At 37.8% G+C, this 19,084-nt stretch overlaps 1 protein-coding gene across 5 annotated transcripts in view; it reads right to left on the minus strand.

Annotated features, from left to right (window-relative positions):
- Window positions 1-709: 709 nt before the first annotated feature.
- The window catches only part of SUCLG2 (succinate-CoA ligase GDP-forming subunit beta), a 312,483-nt gene continuing 294,108 nt past the window's right edge, over window positions 710-19,084 (minus strand). Inside the window, exon 11 of one of the 5 annotated variants that reach the window (XM_073787531.1) lies at window positions 710-1,446. In XM_073787531.1, the coding sequence (XP_073643632.1) occupies window positions 1,181-1,446 (266 nt within the window). In that variant the 3' untranslated portion in view covers window positions 710-1,180. The remainder of the gene's footprint in view (window positions 1,447-19,084) is intronic. The other 4 variants (XM_073787530.1, XM_073787534.1, XM_073787532.1 and 1 more) reach the window with 4 other exon arrangements.

Consider the following 19,084-nt stretch of genomic DNA (forward strand, 5'->3'; position numbering starts at 1 on the left):
CCCTAGGACAAATGGTAGAAGCAAAGCTATACAGAGAAAATCACACAAAGAAGCATACACATACACACTCACAAAAGGAGAAAAAGGAAAAAATATATATATCTGTTAAAAAAAGGAAGAGAGCAACCAAATCAATAAACAAATCTACCAATGATAGTAAGCTCTAAATACTAAACCGAGATAAATATAAAACCAAAAACAAATTAGATGCAGAAAGCAAACCACAAGTCTACAGTTGCTCCCAAAGTCCACCACCTCACTTTTGGGATGATACATTGTCTGTTCAGGTATTCCAGAGACGCAGGGTACATCAAGTTGGTTGTGGAGATTTAATCCGCTGCTCCTGATGCTGCTGGGAAAGATTTCCCTTTCTCTTCTTTGTTCGCACAGTTCCTGGGGTTCAGGTTTGGATTTGGCCCTGCCTCTGCGTGTAGGTCGCCTGAGGGCGTCTGTTCCTCACTCAGACAGGACGGGGTTAAAGAAGCAGCTGATTAGGGGGCTCTGGCTCACTCAGGCCGGGGGGGAGGGAGGGGTATGTAATGCGGGGCAAGCCTCTGGCGGCAGAGGCCGCGTGATGTTGCAACAGCCTGAGGCGCGCCATGCATTCTCCCGGGGACGTTGTCCCTGGGTCCCGGGACCCTGGCAGTGGCGGGCTGCACAGGCTCCCGGGAGGGGAGGTGTGGAGAGTGACCTGTGCTCACACATGGGCTTCTTGGTGGCGGCCGCAGCAGCCTTAGCATCTCATGCCCGTCTCTGGGGTCCACGCTGATAGCCGTGGCTCGTGCCTGTCTCTGGAGTTTGTTTAGGCGGTGCTCTGAATCCCCTCTCCTCTCGCACCCCGAAATAATGGTCTCCTGCCTCTGAGGCAGTACCAGACCTTTTCCCAGACTCCCTCCTGGCTAGCTGTGTCTCACTAGCCCCCTTCTGGCTGTGTTCATGCAGCCAACCCCAGTCCTCTCGCTGGGGTCTGACCTCCGAAGCCTGAGCCTCAGCTCCCAGCCCCCGCCCGCCTCGGTGGGTGAGCAAAGAAGCCTCTCAGGCTGGTGAGTGCTGGTTGGCACCGATTCTCTGTATGGGAATCTTTCCACTTTGCCCTTTGCACCCCTGTAGCTGTGCTCTCCTCCGTGGCTCCAAAACTCCCCCCGTCCACCACACCCCGTCTCCACCAGTGAAGGGGCTTCTAGTGTGTGGAAACTTTTCCTCCTTCACAGCTCCCTCCCAGAGGTGCGGGTCCTGTCCCTATCCTTTTGTCTCTGTTTTTACTTTTTTCTTTTGCCCTACCCAGGTACGTGGGGAGTTTCTTGCCTTTTGGGAAGTCTGAGGTCTTCTGCCGGCATTCAGTAGGTGTTCTGTAGGAGTTGTTCCACACGTAGATGTATTTTGGATGTATTTGTGGGGAGGAACGTGGTCTCCACGTCTTACTCCTCTGCCATCTTGAAGGTCCCCCTTCATGTAAATTTTAAATAGAAAATGATCAATCTTGAATAAATGTGTCTAACACCAATGGTTATGAGTAGTCTTTTCTGCAATTAGGTATAATTTAATGGCAATTTTTACAAAAATGGCTACAATGTAAGTGGATGGAATGTTCTTTCCTGTAAACCAGGGACGGGAACTGTCAAATATAATTCATCCAAATATATCCCTCTCCAGTGAAGAGTAAGGCACTGGGCGAGATTCCGACCTCACCAGGTAGAAGGGATCATCCCCTCAAAAAACACTGCCCACCCTACCTTGAAGGGATTCGGACCGTCGCCCAGATGCAGTGGAGTACAACTGGGCACAGAGGCACTGATATGCCTTCTATGGTTCACCTGCTGGCACTTGCCTGGCTTTGACACGGTTATGCAGGCACATGAGCCTGTGAATGTGTGGGTCCAAATGTGCACGTGAACACATTTTGCCATAACCAATGTTCTGGAGGGAGTAACAGAATAATAATGCAAGATTCTAGGCTTTTATAGCAAATGGGAGGAGGGTATCACCAAGCCTATGTTTCTAGAATCAGAAAGATTTTTACAACTTGGACTTAATCAGCTTGTCTCTCCAAAGGAAAGTGGTTTGAAAGTCATCCTGTGCCTGCAGCTCAAGCAGAGCAGATAAAAAGATCTATGAAGGAGAGACAGAAAGCCACAGGATCAAGCAATCGGAAGGCGAAGCCCGGCACCTTCCTTTAAATGTTAGGGAGCTCATTCCTTTAAATGAGGAATAACTGGAATCCTACCCTAGCACACCGCAGGGTGGGACAAGAATGACAGACACTTAAAGGAGAAGCTTAGAACACCTGGCCAAAGATTTTCAGCAGCTGTCAAGAGAGGAAAAGTGAAATACTAGAGCCTCATTGTAACAATGTATGCATACCAACGTATGTGCACACACACCCACACACACATGCACAAATACATGTACACACCCCTGCACACACCCACATACATGCACACATATGCAAACACATGTGCAAAAACGTGCAAGTATTTGAATTTTATTAATTTCTATGCTTATATTTATTATTTCCTTCCTTGTACTTGCTTTGGGTTTAATTTGATCTTGTTTTTCTAGTTTCCTAATTAGATTAAGAGGCTTTTCATCTTTTCTAATCCTATGGGTTATTTAGAAGTGCACTGTTTAGTTTCCAAGCATTTGGAGAGTTTCCTGTGCTCTTTCTGTTTTTCATTTCCAGCTTGAGGGCACAATCTGTACAATTTCAATTCTTTAAAATTTGTTGAGGTTTGGTTTATGGCCCACTTATGGTCTATGTTAGTATATGTTCTATGAATGCTTGAACAGAATGTGTATTTTGCTGTAGTTGGGAGGAGTGTGAGTGTTCTATATGTTTTGATTAGAACCTGTTGGTTAATGGTGTTGATGATATATCCTTGTTGATTTTCTGGATCGTTGTCCTATCAATTGTTGAGAGAGGAATGTTGAAGTCTTCAATTATAATTGTGGTTTTCCCTATTTCTCTTTTCAGTTCTATCAGTTTTTACTTCACATATTTTGGTTATTTGATGCATACACATTTAGGATAGCTATACTACTTGGTGGATTGACAATTTCATCGTATGTATTGACCCTCTCTCTGTCGCTGGTAATTTTCTTTGGTCCAAAGTCTACTTTATCTGACATTGTATAACCACACCCACTTTATTTTGTTTTCTTTTTTTTTAACTTTATAAATAACAGCTTTACTGGTATATAATTCAGATACCATAAAATTCACTCTTTTAAAGTATACAATTCAGTGGTTTTTAGCATGATTACAGAGTGGTATAACCATCACCACTATCTAATTTTAGTACATTTTCATCATCAAAAGGAAGCCTCATAGCCATTCCTTCGTGCATTCAGCCCCTGGCAACACTAACCTACTTTCTGTCTCTATGGATTTGCCTATTCCAGACTTTTCATATAAATGGAATCATACAATAGGTGGCCTTTTGTAACTGACTTCCTTCACTTGGCATAAGGTTTACAACGTTCCTCCATATTGTAGCATGCATCAGTACTTCATTCTTTTTTTTGGCTGAATAATATTTCATATGGATATACATTTTATCTATTCATCAAGTGTTGAACATTTTGGTTGTTTGCCACTTTGGGCTATGACGAATACTACTACTATGAACATTAATGTACAAGTTTTCATGTAGACATATGTTTTCTTTCTCTTAGGTATATGCCTAGGTTTGGAACTGCTGGGTTATATGGTAACTCTATGTTTACCATTTTGAGGAATTGTCAAACTGTTTTTCAAAGTGGCTTTACCATTTTACAATCTCACCAGTCATGCATGAGAATGTGGAAATGTGGAAAATAAGAATTCCCATTTTCCACATCGTCACTAACACTTGTTATTGTCTGTCTTTGATTTAGCTATCTCAGTATGACATGGTATCTCAATGTGGATTTGATTTGCATTTTTCTGATGACTAATCATGTTCAATATCTTTCCATGTGTTTATTGGCCAATGGCATATCTTATTTACAGAAATGTTTATTCAACTCCTTTGCCCATTTTTGTAATTGGATTATTGAGTTGTAAGAGTTCTTTATATAAAGTCCCTTATCACAAACATGATTTGCAAATATTTCTCCCATTCTGTGGACAGTCTTTTCACTTTCTTGATGGTATCCTTTGTAGCAAAAAAGTTTCAATTTTGATGAAATTCAGTTTATCTATTTTTTCTTTTGTTGCTTTTGTTTTTGGTGTCATACTTAAGAAACTATTGCCTAGGTCACAAAACTTTACTCGTAAGTTGTCTTATAAGAGTTTTACAATTGTATCTCTATCATCTAGATCCATTTTGAGATAATTTGTTTATGGTATGATTAATGTTTGCTTGGTAAATCTCTATTCATCCTTTTACTTTCAACCTACCTATATCATAATAATTGAAATGAGTTTCTTGTAGACATAATATAAGTTGGTCATTTTTTAAATCCATCCTGCTAATCTCTGTCTTCAAATTTGTGTACTTAGAGTATTATGGCTTAAGTCTGCCATTTCATGTTTTGTTTCCTGGGTCTTTCCTCTTTTTTATTTCTTTATTTTCTTTTTCCTACATTCCTATGGATTACTTGAACATTTTTTAGAATTCCATTTTGTGTTATCTACGCTGTTCTTCCCTGAGGCCAAAAAGAAAACTCTGGAACACATCACCATGTCATTCCTGGGTTACAAGGTTCCTAGCTGGTTTTCCTTTTTTTCTCCATCTTTCAGGGTCTCCCTGTATTTGTTTAACCTATAATGTCCGGAATTTGTAGCTTTATTTATTGCAAAGGATCAGGGAAAGTACATCTATTTCATCTTTCCAAAAGCAGAAGTTATCATTCAGAAAAAATTTTAAAACCCTATTGTTCAAATCCACACTGGCCAAATCTGAGTGAGATTTATGATTCTTCTATGATCGCATTAGAGTGCCCACTTCCCTCACTTTAAATTTCTTTTCTGTCATGGCTAAAGTAATTTCACTATGATACCTTATAACAAGAAAAACTAGTCTTCTTTATGGAGATCTAAACCCAGCCTTTGCCTACTAATATTTGCCAATGTTAGGAGCCAATTATAAACTTTTTGCAAGTCTTATTTTTTGTTCTCAAATTCATTCAAGCTTTTGCTTACCTCTCAGTTTAGTCTTGATGAAAATATGGCTGGTTTATTATTTAATGGTTCTCAAAGTGGCAAAACTACGTTAATCTTTTACAAAATCTATATTGCTAAGATGGCCATATTTAATAATATTGAATATAAACCATATACAACACCCAGTAATGAGCACAAGTCTATAGTTGATGAGTTGGTATATCGATAAGTTCTGACAGAAAACAGAAAGCATATTCAAATTAAGATAATTAGAGGAGGTTTTATTTTACAGAAACTACACAAAACTACAGAAAACTATTTACAAAAATGATATCGCAAAAATAAAGTGTTAGTGGTAGCTCAGCTCTCACCATACCCATGCCCACAATGTCAGAAAGAACAGTTACCATTACCACCTGGAAGGTGAGAATCATGCAGAGAAGTGTACTCTGAGAGCAGTTTAGAGAAAATGCAGGACAAGGTAACCTCAGAGAAAGGAAGAATAAATATCCAGACCTCTCTTCCTTTTCCCCCTCCAGTCTCCTCTCAGGGTTCCCAATGGTTGAAATCAAAAGGAAGCCAAAGGACAAGGAAGCTCATGGCAGCCTCTTGGGACAGAAACCCAGGTTTAAAAAAAAAAAAAAAAAAAAAAAGGTACACAGAGGATCTGGATGGGTGAATGGAAGATATTCAGCTTATTTGGTTTGTATATTAGTATCCAGGTACAAATAAGAGCAGATGGGTTAGGTGGAATGCTGAGAGAATGTTTGAGGATCAATTCTCTAATCTGATAAAATACTCAGACCAATATTACCAATTTGAATAAGTAGAAAGTCGTAACTTGCATAAAAATTAATGCATATGAAATACTGGTGATATCTCTATAACCAAAATATGAGGTAACCTAGGCTCAGGGTTTCAGGTTACTGTCTGATGAATTTACTTGGGAAGTTAATCATGATTGTCAGGCAGAAACTACTGAATAACTTTTCTGATTTTCCAGTTTCTCCTCTCTGGCTTCTAGAAGCTATAGTTTCTGGCACCTAACACCTATCTCATATTCACCTCTTAATACAGAAAAGGCTGAAAAAGAAGGTGGCATATGACTTCTTTTGTATTCATATTTTCTCACAAATTTCAGCTGAAAAATTGAGGGTATGTATTCCCCAGCATTAACATTATACTATTATTGTTACTCTCCTTACATAGTGCACAATTGCAAGACTCTTTTTGTTTTCAGCTTCCTTGCACTTGCAGAAGTATGGAATCACCTTTGAAAGCAGCATGTCTACATCTTTACTATTCAAATGGTATTTTATATGCAATTACCAAAAGCTTCGAGATACAGGAAGGATCTGAAGCCCTATGATCCATGACAGATATTAATGCCAATATCTTCCTATGGAATAGGAGGACACAGAGCAAATAGGAAATGGAAAAAGGAGATGAATTGGTGATTACAAAGAAGGGCAACAGACCATAGAAACTCTATCTACTGAGGATGCAATAAAGCCACCATACTTCATGAGATAACGCGTTCCTAAGTGGAAAGGGGGAAGGGCAATGGGGAGAAACAACAGCCCAGGGCACTGATGTTAAAGGAAACGAAGCTTCCAGAGATGGGGAGTCAGGGGGATGCCACTGAATCCCATCTGTCACCATGAAGACAATGGAGAGGAAGTAAACATAAGGAGCAACATCTTGAGAAAATGCAATTAGCTACTAAAAAGTACTGACTTTGAGACAATTTTGTAATTTACTGAGGAGGACATGGAAACCATTAATGTCTTTTAGTAGATGTGAGACAATACTGTAGCCTACCACATCAACTTGGTCAGTAATTAACTCTGGTTAAATTATTCTCATCAGAGTAATTGTTTTAAAAGTAAGAAAAGACAGATGATACTTCACTCTTAGGTTCACTTACTCTAGTTATTGGTATTAATTTGTCTCTTTATTGGTAGATGAAGTACACTACTATATGTTTTTTAATATGGAAATAAACATATTTTTTAATGGGACATGGCAGTGGAAATTCCTGAAGGTTTTATGGTTTCCCATGGGTTTGCCTCCTCGAACAACTGGTGGTAGAAGATTCAGGTAAAGGGTCAAACAAACCAATCTGGGGCCTAACACTGCAATATGAATAATAGAGTCAATAAGGAACTTTTATGCTAGGAATGATTTTTTCTTCTCACCTTCCTCACCCATCTTCAGTGAATACTCTATGGATTATCACAGTACAATTTAAAAATACTGATTCACAAGCACTTATTATTTACCTTACTCAAAATATAATAAACTTGTTTATTTAAAAAGAGAAAACCTGTCCACTTACCAAGTGGGAATCTACATCAAGTGACAAACACTAAATGGTTTGGGATTGTAATTTACTTCTTCAAGGTGTCCCTGAAACTGTTATACTCAACATGAAATAGATATATTTACATTTAAAACGATTTCTATTCACATAGAACATATCAGTGTTGGGGATCATATTAGAATAATCTTTTAATATAGCAGGTTATGTCTGGTAAGCTAATAGAAAAGATGCTTATTGGAAATAATTTAAACATTTTCATTATTGCTCTTTGCTATGTGAAATTGATCTATAAACACAATGTTCATAGAGGTAGGTGCTCCTAGTCAGAATTTCCCAACTAGTGTGTCCTGAATACTTTAAAAGTGTGCAGGGATATTAATCCCTACAAATTCCAGGGCTTCTGGTTGGGAGGCTTTAGACCATAAGTAGCCTCTGGAATCTTGTACATATATTCTATGTATGTCTTGAAATGAAAACATCTAGAAAGTTACAGACAATTACTTCAAAAAAAATACATGAACTCTTATGTATGTGAAGCTTGACCAGGACACTATGAAATCAAGTCTGTTTATAAAAGTCTTCTTTGGGGCTTCCTTGGTGGCGCAGTGGTTGAGAGTCCGCCTGCCGATGCAGGAGACATGGGTTCGTGCCCCGGTCCGGGAAGATCCCACATGCCGCAGAGCGGCTGAGTTCGTGAGCCATGGCCACTGAGCCTGTGCGTCCGGAGCCTGTGCTCCACAGCGGGAGAGGCCACAACAGTGAGAGGCCCGCGTACCACAAAAAAAAAACAAAAACAAAACTTCTTTGTAATGACATTCCATATGAAAGGAAAAAAATATTTTCCATTCAAAATTTGTTTCCAAGTTTGAAAAGACAGTTCACTTTCAGCTTCGTGGTGAAACTTCCTATTTGGGAGAACGAAATGAGGGCTTGTAAATGATTCCTCAGTGTGACCTGCAGTACAGTCTGGATGTCTTCAATTCAGTGGTGATCTAATTACTATACAGCTTCATGTTTAGAGTCTGTATTAGCAAGATGGTTAAAAAACATATGCCTCGGGATCTATGACCTTGTTATACCACATACCTCTTCGCGTGGAAAATATCACAGGTGACAAGCCACGCAGGCTTTCCAAGGGGAGGAGCTTGAAAGGCTCCAGGACACCTAACCCTGGATGAAAGACATTTGATGTTGACAGCATTTGACATCAGCAGTTGCGATACGTTTCTTCATTCTAAGCAGTGGCAGAATGGGGGGAAATAATATACAGCTCTTGAAAATACAAAAAAAAAGGGCCTAAGTTCTGCACCTCTCCTCAGAAAATTGTGATTTGGTGTGGTGAGGGTATTCTCATTCCCAACAGAACATTCACTGGATTGAGTAAAGAGCTCAAATCTACCCCTTTTCAGGAGGGCATTAAAAAATCTGTGCGATGTTTCTGAAAGTATGCTATATACTGTTCAGAGAGTTTCCATGGTAGCTTTATTTGTTCCATGGTCTGTTCATCCCCCAATTTCTCTTCCATTTCTTGTCTTCAGTGCTTGTACTATGTAGCACTTTTAAGCATATGTATACTGAGTGGTGAATATAGAAACAGGGGTTGAAACAAATGATGAATTCCACAGAAACATGTTTTTCTCTCGCTGCCAGTTGTCTTCAAGCAAAGTTTTATGTTCATGAAAAAATCATTTGCCATTAAGAAAACAACACTATTCATTTTAATTAATGCATTTTCTGTAAATCATTAAAAAGGCGAGATGAGCCAATGTTTACAAATTCATATTTTTAGTAGGAATGTTTGGCTACTCTGTAGATCTTGTCTTCTGCCTAATGGTTCCTTTAAAATATCTTGATTTATTATGATTAAGTGAAAGCTAGGGTAGACCATTAATTGATTACAAATAAATGTAAGTTAAATTCACACACTAATAGCAACATTAGAAAAAAATGTCTTGGGTCTACATGCTAAACAGAGAAACTCTGATGTGAAATTTTACCTTCTTTGAAGCTGAGTATACCAAGAATTAAAACAAGTAGCCCCTGGGTTGAATTCTGTTCACACAGTGTTTTCCTTGGACTGCATACTATTTTCAAATAAACTGGAATTAGTGACTAACATTTGAAAATCGAGAGATTTTACGTTAGATCAAGGTCATTGTTGAGTTCAGTTAAAACACAGAAAGTTCCAGCAACTTTAGGCTCACATCAATTCCTGGCAGCACCGAGCCTGTGATCTGCAGTGACTTTTTATATCTGCCCCTTTAAGCAGGTATGAGTTATCTAGTTTGTTAAGTTTCCCACACAGTCCAATTCACTCATTCATTCAGATATTCATTCACACATCTATTCAATAAATATTTCCTGAGTACCTACTACATGCCAGAAGACCTGGTGCTAGATTCCGCCCTCCTAGAATGTACAGTCTAAGGAAAATGGACAGTAAATAGTTCTATAAAATTGCAAATTTAGAAGAGTGCTAGGAGGAAGAATGTAGAGTGCCATGAAAGCCTTTGCCAGGGGATCCTGCAGTATTCTGGCAGAGAGGAGGAAGGATCAGAGAATTTTTGCAGGAGAAGCAGATCTTCGAAATGAGATGTAAAGGAGCAGGGGAGGTTAACTAGGCCCAGTGTGTTCTAGTGAGAGGGAACAGGAGGAGGGGAAGCGAAGAGGAGATAGATTATTCAAGGACCAGAAAGATGTGCACAAGGGGATGGCTGGCACAAAATGAGGCTGGGGCAGGTATGCGCAGGATCAGACCAAGAATCTTGTGGGTAATGCTAAATGATTGCCCTTTGTTTTTAAGATCAGTGGGTAGACACCGAGGACTTTTTCAGAAAGTATGTAGCAGGAGAAGAATTGTGTTTTAAGAATAATATTCTGCTTACTAGGTGGAAAAGGTCTGTAGGAGGCAAGTATGGAAGGAGCTGAGGATGATATGCACTAGAGTTGATCCTTAGAAAAAGGCTTCAAAAATTGACATGGATGTTAAAAACCTGAATGGCACTGGAAATGGCACAAGGCCATAAAGGGAAACCTTTGACTTACTGCTCCAAATCTCCTCTATCCTGCTATGTACCTTGGAGGCTGACCCACCCAGTCTTCATCCACAGGCTCCCTCACCCACTGCATTCTGGCTGTGTTCAGCCTATGGGTGGCACCAGCAGGTGATCAGAGGGTGGCAGAAGAGTGAGGTCAGTGCACTTACTGATCCAGCACCTTTCCTGCTGGATTGTTTTGTTTTTTTGTTTTTTTTGTTTTTTTGCGGTACGCGGGCCTCTCACTGTTGTGGCCTCTCCCGTTGCGGAGCACAAGCTCCGGACGCGCAGGCTCAGTGGCCATGGCTCACGGGCCCAGCCGCTCCACGGCATGTGGGATCTTCCCGGACCGGGGCACGAACCCGTGTCCCCTGCATCGGCAGGCGGACTCTCAACCACTGCGCCACCAAGGAAGACCCAGCAAGGTGCTTTTGAAAACTCCTAATCCTAGTATGTTTTAAGGTTAAGAGACGAAAAACCATGATACTAGAATCACGATGAGAAATCCAAAAGAAAAGCATTCAAGAGGAGTCATCCTGCTTGCCATCTCTTTTAAAATGAGGTCAAGAAAGCATCAGAACACATAAGCACACAGGAGAGATGCAGAAAGAGAATCATAGCAGATGCTGCTTTGCAGGAGATGCTGTGCTGTGAGGCACAGATACCGTCTTCAGGCCTGCACCTCAGTCCTCATTCACAGTAGCTGGGAGTGTTGGTGGCTGATGGGTGTCAGCTGAGTTACACTCTAGGCCTTGCCCTTCATCAGAGAAGGCCTGCATGCAATGACTGCTTGATGAGGACATGGAAATGCCTAGGTTGGTCAACTCTGAATGGGCGTCCCAGCTTCAGGCTGAGGTTCTGTTGCAGCCACAACATCCTTTCCCTGCTCAACCCTGCTTCCAGGCACCTCACAGATGTTGACCCCAGGGACCTTCTCCAACAAACTTCCTGCATGCTCATCTCTATTTCACAGTCTGCTTCCTGTGTGACCTAAGACAGGTATTATGAACCACTTTCTGATACAAATGTAAAATCTTCAAATGTCAGAATTTTAAGCTGAGTTATGATAATCAAAAAATATAGTGAGTTTTATAAAAGTCCACACAGTGTTGACACTTTGAATATGGATTTCCATGCTAGGAACTGGAGGTAGCCAACTTGTCTTTTCATGGAGGTTTATTGACACAAAAATCCTGTGTTAAAAGTACAACACGCATATCATTTTGGAAAGCAGTGTTATTTTAAGGCTGAGTAAGATAAACAATCTTTTGAGAATTGTGCCCAAGGAGATATATCTACCTCACTAGGCTGGGGTAAGGGGCAGACGAAGGTATCTAGTATGATATGTATTTCCTCTAGGTCACTGTAGGTTGAACTACTGTCTTCTTAGCTCTTCTGTGTACCAGGCCCTGTGTGTTGTCTTTTGTAATCCTCAAAATAACCATTTGCCGTAGATGATTTTATAATCTCCACAAGTGTAGTAGAAGGGCACTAAGACAAAAAGTAGGACAGTGTGGGTTCAAGTCACTGAATCTCCCTGGGCATCTGCTTTCTCGGTTAAAAATAGGCATGAGAATTACCTACAGATAGGCAGTGGGGACAAAACGAGATGTAATGGGCTGATAGAAATGCTTTCCAAGGTAGGTTGTCATGCAAATATTACAAATGACAAGCAATGTAGTTTATGTGGGTGTGAATGAGTGAGGGAATGTATGTGTGTGTGTGTGTGTGTGTGTGTGTGTGTGTGTGTGTGTTAGACACAGAGAGAAAGAGAGAGAGAAAAAAAATTAATATTCAGTAGACCAGCAAACTGGCATCTTCATTTTATCCAAGAGCAAGAGTGATATGAATTAAAATTTCTATTTCAAATAATTCATTTGACGTGAAAAAGATGATCATATGTCATTAGGAAGAAAAAAGTGAGGTATCAGAAAGTAGACAGATTTGAAAGGCATTTTAAAATACAGGACATGCTTTCTGCTGCCCCTTTTTCCTTTCTAAAAACAGTGCTGATGATTATTATTGTTATTACTCAAGGCAGAATGTAATCATTCCTATCTTCTACTAAGTGAACTGGTCCCTCTGCTCCTTGCCAGTCAAGAATATGTTCACTTGACAATACTCTGCCCACCCTCTTAAAAAAGTTATCAATCAGAGGAATTTTAAGTCTTGCCAGTTCACTTTAGAGTGATAAAACACCAGTCGCAAAGGCAAGTAAGGTTTCTGAGCCGAGTGTCATGGTGATTGGTGGGATTCATGTCAGAGCTTTGCAAGAAATACAATAAATTTCATTTCTATCATCTGGAGTGCTGGTTCACTGGGAAACATTTATAACTAAAGCTGTTGTTCATATGCACGCTATGGAAGAAGAATGCAGCTCGAAATGGGAAATATGCTGAAAACCTAGCTGCATAAATTTAACTTAATATTACTAACTTGGGTGGATAGATCATTGTTCACAGGCCTGGGTGAGAAAAACTGGTGTCTTAGAGCCTGAATTATAGGGAGAGGAACACTGGTTGTTAAGACAGGCTTCCAATGCAAATGCAACACAGAAATCTCCACAGATTCTATTCTGATATAAAAAGAGATGTTTTTGAGAGCCTTGGAGAAGGTCGTGCATGAAGTGCTGACCTACTGTGAAGTCTGCACTTCATCCAATGAATAGCAAGAAAGAAAATCTCATGAATTATTTTTCAGGAGCTTCGGGAGTGCTTAAAAAATTGTAGTATAGTTAGCTACATAGTTTTCTCTATAACTAGATGCAAAAAAGTCAGGGGGAGAACTTTCTAGTGATCTGGGAATGGCCTAAAGCCTCATTCATTCATTAATTCATTCAAAATATGATTTCTGAGCATTTACTATATTCCAGGTTCTCTACACAGGCTGAATATTGAACAAATGGAGTAAGGCATAATTTTTTACCCTCACAGTGCTCACAGACTTAGGAAACATGATGTAAAGAGAACTGGGTCCTTTTTCTCTTTTCTGGACAATATATATTTCTTCACTTTTGATTGTGCATTTGTCATAACAGTTACTATGGGAGAATGGGAAGGAATATTAGGAAAGATCGAGGGAGGAGGGGAAGACGAGAGAAAAAAGAAATTAAACAAGAAGAAAATCAAATCATGGTTGCTTCAAGTGAAGCTAAATCTTGATCCAGAATTGAGCTATGGTTGCCCCGAAAGTGATCATCTCAATAACACTCTTGGATCTTTGTTTCATCTTCCCTGACCTCCATCCACTTCCTTGGGATAATTTCCAAAAATAAATGACTACATGCAAGCCCTTTTCAAACACTGTTTTTTGGGGGCAATCTAACTTAAGACAAGTACCATTTAGACAAAGTTTAGCTGAGGCTGGGTCCACATCCACTGACCTTCGACTAATTTAAACACATAGATATGTAATGTACCATGGCCCAAATAGTTGTATCTATGAGATCAGGCCCAGTATCCTCTGAAAGTAGTTATAATTTTATTTTATTTTATTATTCAGCATGGTAATGTAGGCCAAGTCCTGAGCTGGCAAGTAAACAGGTAAACAAAAAATGTTCAACATCATAAGTCATTGGGAAAATTTAAATTAAAACCCCAATGAGATACCACTATATATCTACTAGAATGGCTTAAATTAAAAAAAAAATCTGATAATACCAAGTGCTAGTGAGGATGCAGAACAATTGTAATTCTCATATGTTGCTGGTGGGGATGCAAAGTGGTATAGTTGTTTACAAAGCAGCCTGGCATTTTCTTATTAAGTTAAACATACATTTACCATATAACCCACAATCCACTCAACCCAAATAGCCTTCAGTTGATGAACTGGTTGAAAAAGTTGTAGTACAAAATAATAAATGCTGGAGAGGGTGTGGAGAAAAAGGAACCCTCCTACACTGTTGGTGGGAATGTAAATTGGTGCAGCCACTATGGAGAACAGTATGGAGGTTCCTTAAAAACTAAACATAGAGCTACCACATGATCCAGCAATCCTACTCCTTGGCATATATCCAGACAAAACTAATTTGAAAAGACACACCTACCCCAATATTCATAGCAGCACTATTTACAATATCCAAGACATGGAAGCATCCTGAGTGTCCATCAACAGATGAATGGATAAAGAAGACGTGGTACATATATATACTATGGAATATTACTCAGCCATAAAAAATAATAAAATAATGCTTTTGAATCAATATGGATAGACTTAGAGATTATCATACTAAGTGAAATCAGTCAGACAAAGACAAATATCATATGATATCACTTACATGTGGAATCTAAAAAAATGATATAGATGAACTTATTTACAAGACAGAAACAGACTTACCAACATAGAAAACAAACTTATGGTTACTAGAGTGGGGGGTCGGGATGGGGGAGGAGGTAAATTAGGAGTTTGGGATTAACATATACACACTACTATGTATGTAACAGATAAACAACAAGGACCTACTTTATAGCACAGGGAACTATATTCAAAGTGTTGTAATAACCTATAATGGAAAAGAATGTGAATAAGAACATATATATGGAAATTAATCACTTTGCTGTACACCTGAAGCTAACAGAACATTGTAAATTAATTATATTTCAATTTTAAAAATGGTTAAAAAACTGTAGTACATCCAGACAATGAAATATCAGTCAGAAATAAAAAGGAATGAAGTACTGTTTCACACAACATAAATGACTATCAAATGAATTATGCTAAGTAAAATAAGCCAGACTCAAAAGGCTAAGTACTGTATAATTCCATTTATATGACATTATTACAAAGATGAACAATAGAGAGAAAACAGACAGCGATTTTCTGTGCTTGGAGGTGGTGGGGAAGGGTTGATGACAAAGAGAAATAGGGGAATTTGGGGATGCTGTAACTGTTCTGTATCTTAATTATACTGGTGACTAGAGCACTATATTTGTTGGTCAAAATCCATGAGATTTATAATTAAAATAATTTCACTTTATTCTATACAAATTATACTTCAATAAATGAGACTTAAGGATAGAGGTTAGGTAGCAAGCACCAAAAACATTCTGAGAATTTCATCTATTTTTAATTTCATCTGAGCTCCAAAGATAGAAGTTTACTTTCTTTTAGAATTATTAACATAGAGTTCACCGGTAATCACACCAATAAGCACACTCAGTGGAGAGCAGTAAATATTATTCTCATTGAATGGAAAGAAAAAAATAAGTGAATGTGAGGATAAACTGTATGAAGTTACCAAGTTGAGAAAGTTAATAGCAAATTGTCTTAATTTTCTTACTGAAGAGGTATTGTTATGAGAAGAAGGAGTGAATTAAAAGGTAGGAAAAATTATACAGAACAACTGATGAAGAAAGGGGGAAATGGCATTAGTTAGGAATGAAGAGAGTTCTAAAAGAAGATCTAGCATGAATAATCTAGAAATACTAGCAACAGTTATAGGCAGAAGCTAATACATACAAGCCAGAAACATTCTTTTAATTCCAGTTCCTCCGATTATCTGGTTAGGCAAAACTATTGTATGCCATGTATCTTCTCCCACTCTAGCTGGAGCTTCTAAAGCCAAAGAAGAACCTCCATATTGTTTTCCATAGTGGTTGTACCAATTTACATTCCCACCAACAGTGCTCAAAGCTTCCCTTTCTCTACATCCTTGCCAATACTTATCTCTTGTGTTTTCGATGACAGCCATTCCAACAGGTGTGAGGTGACACATTGTAATATCTAAGTGTATCAAATCAACACACTGTACACCTTAAACGTGCACAATGTTACATGTCAATTATATCTTAATAAAGCTGGGAAAAAGTAAAGCCTAAGAAGACTCCAGATTAGTCTTAACAGAGATGTGCTTATTCTACGGATATACCAGCAACAACTTCATCCTACGGATGTACCTGCAACAAATCCAGCCTCAGAGAGGCTGCTTTTGCCAAAGTCTCTAAGCCACAATGGCCAGAATAGTAGTAGTTCTAGGAAGCAAGTACTTGCTTGAAATAGATAAATATGAATATAAATATGTGTGTGACTGTTTGAAGACACTGAAAACACCATTCTGTCACCATTTTGCTCTTTAGAAACAGCAGTACTAAAATCCTCTTTACAGAGGAGAAAAGGGACGATGATTAGCCCAAACCTCATTCAGAGAGAACAGAATGAATGTGGTTGATACAACAGTCCTTAAGATAACACACAAAAGTATTTAGCAGGATTCAATATATAAATTGAAAGAAGCCTTCAACCATATAGGTATACTCTGTTCCAATTAGACTGAACACATTTCCTAAAGTAGCTGAATAGAAAATTAAACTATAATACAAGTAAATGGAAACTAGAATTCACATTTCAGTAATAGGTAATCCATGCAGCTGTAGGAATAACCACTCACTACAAAGAGTGATTTAAAATAGCATTCCTAGAAGAAAAAGTGAGTTTTAATACTTGTAGAGAATGAAACATACAGAGAAGAAAGTAATGGCTATAACCTATTAATATTCAAATACAGCTTTTAAACTCATTTTAAAAACAAAGAAAGTGCTGCTTTGTTTAAGAAAATATCCACCTTTGTTCTTCAGTATCATAAACGCAGTAATTTTATTTTCAATTTCAAAACAAAAAAATTGACAATTTAAATTTGTAGTTAAAAACCTTCCTAAAAAGAAAACTACAGTCTTCACTAGTGAATTCTACCAAATATTTATAGAAAAGAAAGAATAATCCAGATAAGCTCAGCCGGTAAGTGGAAAAGAAGAAAACACATTTCAGTTCATTTTATAAGGCCATCATACCCCTGATACTAAAAACAAAAACATTACAAGAAGAGATAATTCCAGACAAACATCCCTTATGAGCAAAGCTGAAAGAATCCTTAACAAAATATTAGTGAATTGAGTCTGGCAATATAGAGAAAGGCTAATACATTGTGGCCAAGTGAGATTCATCATAGGTAGGCACGTTTGGTTTAACATTCAAAAATCAGTGTAATTTATAATATTAATAGACTGAAAAAAGAAACATTATATGGCCATCTCAATAGATGCAGAAAAAGCATTTGACAAAATCAACATGCTGTCAAGATAAAAGCTCTCAGTTAATTAGGAACAGTAAAGAAAGGATCTTCCTTAACTTGATAAAAGACATCTACAAAATAGTCTTCACCTCATATTCATATATATTTTGTTTCCCCTAAAACTGGGAACAATTCAGCGATGTCCCCTCTCAAGATTTTTGTCTAAAAATAAATTATATTTCATTGTAGCTAACACAATAAGCCAAAAAAAAAAAAGATAATAAAATCATACAGATTGGAAAGGAAAAAGTAAACTCTCTTAATTTGCAGATGACGTGATTGTCCTTGTAGGATATCCTAAGAAATCTACAAAAATGCTACAAGAACATATAAACAAGAAACTTCTAGAAATAAACATAAGAGAAGAATGTTTGTAGATTTGGGTCAGGCAAGATTTCCTAGGATACAAAAAGCATAAACTATGAATGAGAATTTTGATGGTGAACAGCATCAAAATTAAAATATTAAATGACAGTGTTACAGAAATGAAAAGAAAGTCACAGACTGGGAAAAATATTCACAAAATGATTATCTGACAAAAAATAATTTTATCTAGGATACATAAAAAAACTCTCACAATGCATTAATAAGACTGAAAAATACTATGCTATACTAAAAATACTATACTATACTAAAAAGACTATGAAAAATAAGACTTAGAAAAATGGGGAAAAGATTTTAACACTTAGCCAAAGAAGGTACACTAAGGCAAGTAAGTACATGAAACAACAATCAACATCATCATTAATTTGGGAAATTCAAATTAAATCCACAATTAGATACCATTACATCCACTAGAACGGTTAAATTAAAATGACTAACAATACCAAGTTTTGGAAAGGATGTTGAGCTGGAATCTCATACATTTAATAGTAAGAATGCAAATGATACAGACACTTTGGAAAAAGAGTTTGGCAGTATCTCATAAAATTAAATATACACACATCCTATGATCCAGGAATCCTTCTTTTGGGTATTTTCCCAAGAGAAACAAAATCATATTTCCATACAAAATCTTGTATGCAAGTGCTCACATCAGATTTATTCATAATACTCAATAACTGGATACAAACCAAATATACACCAACTATATAATGAATAAACAAATTGTGGCACACCTGTACAATGGAGCATTATGCACCATTAAAAACAGAGCTATTATGAATGCAACACCATGGATGAATCCCAAAGCATTATGCTAAATGAAGGAAGCCAGAAACAAAAAGTACCTATTTCCAATATAGTCAGTGTGCTAGGCCATATAACAAACCTCAACAAATAAGAAAGGATAAAAATAATACACGGTATGTTCTCCAACCATAATGAAATAAAGTTAGAAATCAATAGCAGAAAAAAAATCTAAATATGTGGAAATTAAACAAAACACTCATAAATAAATAGTGGATCAAAGAAAAAATCAAAAGGGAAAACAGAAAAGACTTCGAGATGAATGATAATAAAGATACAACTTACCCAAACTTATGTGATACTGCTAAAGCAGTGCTCAGAGGAAAATTTATAGCTGTAAATTCCTTTATTAAGAAAGAAGGACAATCTCAAATCAAAAACCTTATCTA

This window comes from Tursiops truncatus, chromosome 10 (assembly GCF_011762595.2).
Source record: "Tursiops truncatus isolate mTurTru1 chromosome 10, mTurTru1.mat.Y, whole genome shotgun sequence".
Classification (NCBI taxonomy): domain Eukaryota; kingdom Metazoa; phylum Chordata; class Mammalia; order Artiodactyla; family Delphinidae; genus Tursiops; species Tursiops truncatus.